This window comes from Rhea americana, unplaced genomic scaffold (assembly GCF_003343005.1).
Source record: "Rhea americana isolate MKP2758 unplaced genomic scaffold, rheAme1 scaffold_421, whole genome shotgun sequence".
NCBI classification, from domain to species: Eukaryota; Metazoa; Chordata; class Aves; order Rheiformes; family Rheidae; genus Rhea; species Rhea americana.
This window is the reverse complement of record NW_028186559.1, coordinates 221213-227478: the sequence shown is the minus strand read 5'-3', so window position 1 is coordinate 227478 and position 6266 is coordinate 221213. Positions and strand designations below refer to the sequence as shown.

Sequence of the window (6266 nt, the reverse complement as noted above, 5' to 3'; positions counted from 1 at the left end):
CGGGGCGCGCCCTTCCGCTGCATCTGCACGATGACGTAGATGAGGCCGAGGATGCAGAGCAGCAGCGCCAGCAGCACCAGCACCATGACGACGCTCATGGTGCGCGCGTACTCGTCGAGCTGCACCACCACGTCCACGTCGCCGCCGCCGCCGCCCGCCTCGGGGCCGCCCGCCCCGTAATCCTCCTCCTCGGCCTCCTCCTCGGCCTCGTCCTCGTCCTCGGCGGCTTCGGCCCCGCCGCCGGGCCGCTCCCCGCCACCTCCGTCGGGGTTGAAGGGCGGCCGGTCCACGTCGGGCCACCTGGGGTTGGGGTCGGGGACGAGCTCCGTGTGGCAGCCCATGAAGTCCCGCAGGATGGATTTGGGGTAGCCGGGCTCCGTCTTGAGCCGCTCGTTGTCAAATTTCCAGTACTTTGTGCCTCTGTAGAAGTAGGTCGAGGCTGGGGGAAGAGAGGGAGGTGAGAGGCGAGCAGCCGGGTCCCCTTCCCGCCCCGGGCGGCCCAGGCCCCCCTCCGTCCTCTGCTTACCAGCGTCTGAGCTGAGGAAGGCGCCCTTGGGCGACGGAGGGATGCCCACCCACACGGAGATGGGCTTCGGGTACCCCGGGTCCGCCGAGCGCGTGTCCTCGTTAAAGCGCCAGTATCTGGGGGTGGTGGKGGGGAAACACATAGAAGAGGCCCTGTGAGCGGGTGAGGGGCACGGCGGYGCTGCCCCCCGCCGCGAGGGCCCAGAGGCGCCCGCGATGCCCACTCTGCTCCGGGTGATCCCGTGCCGGCAGCTCCCCCCCGGCTGCCGTGATCCGAAGCCGGGGCTCAAACCTGCGGCCCCGGGGATCCTTCCTCAGGGCCCTCCTGGCGAGGGACCAGCCCGGTCCTCCCCCGCCGGGTCCCCCCAGTCCGCGTTCCCCCCCCCCGATCCCGCAGCACCCTGGGGACGGCGGCTCGCCCCAGGCACGCACAGCGCATCCCCCACATCCTGTTTCCCACGCCGGCCCGCGTCCTTCGCCCGAGCAGGAGCTTCGGCAGGGCGAGGTGGTCCTTCCCGCTGCGCCCATGGGAGAGGGAAGCTATCCAGGCCGGTGGCCCGGGTGCTCCAGCCTTCCTACCCATCTATCCCACCTGCTGACCCACCTCTTCATCCGCACATCCAAACTTCTCCCCCCCCCCGCTTTTTCTTTTTTGCAGGAATTCTCCGATCTACCCCTCCACGCAGCCATCTGCCGCCAACCCGCTCCATCCGTCTATCCGTCCATCCCTCCCCCTGCAGTGCTCCCTCTCCCATCTCCAAGCACACATCCTCTCCCTTCTAGATAGGGAAACCGAGGCACCGGGAAGGGCAGAGGCAGAGCGCAGTGGAGGAGCCGGGAGCACCCACCTGTCTCCGCGGAAGAAGAAGGTGTGCCCCGTGGGCTCCCACCAGATAGCCGTGTCGATGTTGCTGTAAGGGATGCCCTGCCCGTAGCTGGTCAGGGGCTGGGGGTAYCCGGGCTCCAGGTTGGCTTCTCGGAAAAGCCAGTACCGGTCCCCTGGGCAGGGAAGGAAACAGAGAAGGTGGAAGATGCTGTGGTGTCTAACGGCTGTGGTGTGCTCACATCTGGATGGGGATGGGGCTGGATGGGGCTGGGGGCGCAACACTGCCTGTCCCAGTCCCCCGCTCTGCCCCGCGTCTCCTTTCTGCTCCTGCCGCGCTGCGCCCAGAGCCCGCTGCTCCGCACAGGTCCCAGACTGGCACCAGGAGCTCCCTGTTGGCCCCTGTCCTGATAGCACCCCTCTGCGGCCACCCCGTCCCTCTGCCAGGAGCCTTGGGGCCAGGCAGCCTGGGGAAGCAGGGCAGGGCAGCACCAAGACGTCCAGCACTCGGCAACTTGGGGGGCACCGGACCACGACGCAGGGCCAGGTGGGCGCGGGGCTTCTCGTCCTCCGGCTTGGCCCTCGCCTCCATCTCCAGCCTCACCACTCACCTTTAAAGAAGACAAATCTCCCGTCGTGCCTCTCGTAGGCGGCATCGATGTCCCCGGGCAGGCCCCGCCAGAAGTGCCCAATGGGCATGGGGTAGTTGTCCAGCACCCGGTTGTGCCGAACCCTCCAGAACCATCGACCCTGGGGGCAGACAGCACGTCAGCGGGGGCTCGCGGAGGGACAGGGTCCCACGGCAGGGGCTGCCAGCGTAGCTCTAAGCATGGCAGCCATCACACCGGGCCCTTCTGCCCACGGACTGTCACATCCCCGGCCAATGTGGGGTGACAGAGCCTGGTGCAGCCCCCCCTGCCAGGCAGCAGATATCGCAGTGGGGAGAGCAACAGACCCAGGCACAGCAAAAAGAGAGGACGGGGTCTCAGTAGGTACCTTAAACACAAACATCTCCCCTCGCAGCACGGCCACCGTGTCAAAGTTCCCATCGCAGATGTCGGGGCCATACTGGTCAGGCCGGTCTGGGTTGCCAGGTTTGGGAGGCCTCTCAGGTTTCCCAGGTGGGGGTGGCTTGGGGGGTCTCTGGTCTGGTCTGCCAGGTCTCCGGGGTGTCACGGTGGGTAAGGGCTTGGTGGGCTGAGGGTGCCCGTCTGCAGTACCTAGATAGGGTGGGAGAGAAAATGGTTCGGGGGGGGGGATCGCAGACCATCCAGCCACTGCCTCACTTCCCCCTACGCGCCAGGCACGGCTCTGAGACAGCATCCAGCCTCCAAGTTGGTCCAGCACCCACGGGCCTCAGCCCAGGCCACATCCCGGGGGATGCCAGGCCCCRACACAGCGAGCTCCCTCACCGTACAGCTGCTGGATGCCCTTGAGATCATCCTCAGGCAGCTGGAAGTTCTCCGTGTCCATCCACTGGTAGAAGGGGGCCATGATAGCGCTGGGGTTGCTAGAGTGCTCCAGGCCCAACGAGTGCCCCAGCTCATGCACAGCCACCAAGAAAAGGTTGTTTCCTGCAAGGAAAGGTGCCGTCAGCATGGCCTGCACRAGATTGCTCCCTGCCCCCGCTGCCCCACACTTGGCGCCCACTCGGCGAGCAAGCCGGAGCAGAGACCGTGCCACCCATCCGGCGGAGCCGCTCTCTTCCCGCTCCCTGTCCATGCCAGCCCACCCTCCCTTCAAACCCTGCCGGGCAACACATTGCCTGGGTGCCAGCAGCCCCACCGGCGATTAAACCGAAGGTGGACAGGCTCCTCGGATCGCTTTCCCACCCAAGCTTTCCGTCTTGGCTCACCAGACACGTCCGTGTTCTCCAGCGTCCAGGGCTCGTCCGAGTCGAAGTGCGTGTCCCCTCCCATCCCCGGGCCGGGGAAGTAGGCGTGAGCCAGGAACCCCCCCACGCCGTCGAAGGGGGAGCTGTCTCCGTGGAAGCCGGAGGCAAAAAGCACCATGATGTCAGCCTCTTTCTTCCGCTTCTGCCGGATATCTTCATAAGGCACCTCCTGGAAGACCAGCGGCGTGGCCTGCTCCCACACCCTGAAGGCTTGGCGGATGGCCTCGTACGAGTGGTACCGGCCCAGCTTCTCCGTGTAGTTCTGGATGCTGCGGGCACAAGAGCAGGGAAGCTCGCTCAGGGCGGCCAGGCCAAGGCTCGCTCCCCTTGACCCCACCGCAGCTTTGGCCCGGAGAGGTTTGTAGCTGGTGGCCCCCCGTGGTCACAAGCAGATTCCAAGTCAGGAGACTTGCTGCCACAGGGGACGCGATGCCAACACAAAAAGATCACCTGCTCTCTGATGACATTTCCATGCCACCAYGGATCCCGCTGGCCTCTCCCAGCCCTCCACCCTTCTCCCACTCCTCCACCTGGGGAGGGCACGCAGCCCAGCTGCACGGGTAGGGACCGGAGGAAGCTCTGGGAGTCTTGGGTACCTGAACGTGAGATGGTTCTGGCTCCAGCGTCGCCCCGTGAGCGCGTACCGCTTCCGCCGCATATTGGACTTCATCTGGACCCCAAACTGGTCTGGGACCCCACAACGAGGACGCTTCATCCACCTGCCRAGAAGGCATCAAGTGAGGGCTCAGTGCACCATGCCGGGGCAAAGGACCCTGAGGAATTACAGCAGCGACAGCTCCCAGGTCTCCTCCGGAGAGGAGGGACGCAGCTCCCCCAGGAGGCTGCACCCACGCAGCGGGTGCTCGGCGCAGGCAGAGCCTTGGGGCCGGAAGGCAGAGCGTCCGTACTCTTTCGGGGCTCACTGCGCACAGGAGWTGACAGGAGCGATGCAGAGCATCGAGAACAGACCAGTCTTCTCCACCACCCTGGGAAAGGGGACTCRTGCGGTCGGCCCCGGGCCGATCCCCCCTTAAGGGTATCCGGCCTGTGGAAGAGGTGAGCAGGAGAGAGTCGAGCTCCCTTCCGCGTGAGCAGGAGGGCAGCGCATGGCACCACTCACATTTTGGTCTCCTCATCCAGGACGCCAGTGACCGTGATCCCGTAGAACTTCTGCATCTCAGAGAGGGCGGAAGAGAAGATCTGAGCGGAGCGCATGGTGGACATCTGCCGGCTCGACTGCGGCAGGTAGCCATAGAGCCGGAGCCAGGCCTGCGGGCAAGAGGCGAGCGTGAGACGGCGCGCTGCTCCTTACACCCCAGGAACAGGCTGACGGGCAGGGACAAGCGAACCTTCCCCTTCGAGCTGCTGTCCTCACTGCCAACCCAGGCTCTCCTGGGAGAGAAAGCTCCGAGAGAGTCCATCCTTGAGTCCATCCAGCAACGGCTGGATCTGTCCACCCTGAGCCCATCACCGCCCTCCAGTCTGCTTTCACCACCTGCTGGCACCTCTGACTTGGCTCTCCGCACCCGGCCGCCCAGCCAGAGCAGCCTTTCTCCCTCCTCCCCCGAGGAGATCAGGTGYCTGCGCTCGCCGGGCGCTCGGCGTRCCAGCCAGCCAGCCGCCGGCGGGGAAACGCCGCATCCAGGCGGCATGCCGGGAAGGCGGGCAGTGCCGGGCAAGTCTTAGCACGCGGCCACCGCTTTGGAGGCCAGGAACAGAGCCTCAGCCCCGCCAGGGCAAACCAGAGAGGGGGGCCTGGAGAGCCCCTCGGCCCACCGCTGCCCGCTCAATACCCCAGTGCGAAGGGGGCGATCGTCTCTGGGGAGCTCTGACCCACGGGCGAAGGGAACTGGCTGCAGAGGCACAGGGCCTGCCTGGCCTCCAGGCAGCTGTGGTGCTCAGCACCTTCTGGAGGACAGTTTTTTTTCCCCCCCCCATGGGTGCCCAGCTCCAAAGGTTGCCTGGGGAGCTGGCACCTCGGGGCGCCCCCGCGACGCAGGACAGGCGCTAAGGGGAACGCGCTGTGCAGCTGAGGGGTGCGGAGGGAATGGGGACTGGGGAAGGCCACGGCAGACGCTCGGGTGCTTCTAAAACAGCAGCACTTCACCCTGCTGACCAAGGTTAGAGGGGGAAACTGAGGCAYGGCGTTGGGGGCATGTGGCAGGAGCAGTCCTGGCACTCATCGGGGAGGCAGTGACCTCCACTACAGGCACTGGCTGGGGGCTCAGCACCAGCCAGGATCAGGCCCTGCATCACCTCTTCCAGCCTGCAGCGCAGGAAGAGCTCCCAAAACACGTCGCAGCTCTCAGCCGGAGACACCAGCCGGGGAACGGCTGGAGATGGCCCAGCCTTCGCCCGGAGCGGGGCAGGAACAGCCGGCACGCAGGATCCGCGGGGCGTCCCCACCTCCCGCCGAGCCGAGCCGAGCCGAGCGAGGGCTCTTTCGCCCACGCTGGCTTTACAGCGAGAGGCAAGACGGCCGCCGGGACCTGCCGCGAGAAGCCGGCGGGCTCCGGGCCCCTTCGCCTCCCCCAGCGCCRAGCACYGCTGAGCTCYGCCAGGTCTCAGCGCCTCCCCCCCACCCCGGGAGCCCCAGGGCCTCCGCCAGGTGCCATCTTCACACCCSTGGGAGCCGCGGCACGGAGCCCGGCAGCCCCCAACCCAGGGGGCCGAAGGACGGAGGACGCGGGCAGASTTTGCYCCGCCAGGTACCGGCACGCTTTCCCTGCCCTTGAGCCGCGCGCCGGGCAGCTCAGCGCCTCCGGCAGCAGGTCCCGGCGAGACGCGCGTGCTCCCTCCCCGCCCCACACCACGGAAAAGAGCCTCGAACAAGGTCGGACGGCAACACCGCCAGCAGGATCCGGCCCTCGGCGCTTGTCCGACCGCGCCGCTTGTTTACTTTCAACCCCGGCGGGTCGATCCCCCCGCAGCTCCCTCGCGGGCGCCTCGAGCGAGGCTGTAGCCGCCCCGCGCTCAGTAAGCGAAGCTTCTCCCCAGCGCCAGCGCGGGGAAACTGAGGCACGG

General features: G+C 66.9%; 1 protein-coding gene across 1 annotated transcript in view; it reads right to left on the bottom strand.

The window, feature by feature from the left end:
• MMP15 (matrix metallopeptidase 15) overlaps nt 1-4894 on the bottom strand; it is a 7777-nt gene extending 2883 nt beyond the window's left edge. The window contains exons 1-10 of the mRNA XM_085315194.1: nt 4714-4894; nt 4363-4549; nt 3839-3961; nt 3204-3511; nt 2761-2922; nt 2345-2568; nt 1960-2098; nt 1374-1524; nt 527-642; nt 7-439 (exon numbers count right to left, since the gene is read on the bottom strand). Of these exons, the coding sequence (XP_085171320.1) occupies nt 7-439; nt 527-642; nt 1374-1524; nt 1960-2098; nt 2345-2568; nt 2761-2922; nt 3204-3511; nt 3839-3961; nt 4363-4549; nt 4714-4894 (2024 nt within the window). The remainder of the gene's footprint in view (nt 1-6; nt 440-526; nt 643-1373; nt 1525-1959; nt 2099-2344; nt 2569-2760; nt 2923-3203; nt 3512-3838; nt 3962-4362; nt 4550-4713) is intronic.
• Between the last annotated feature and the right edge of the window lie 1372 nt (nt 4895-6266).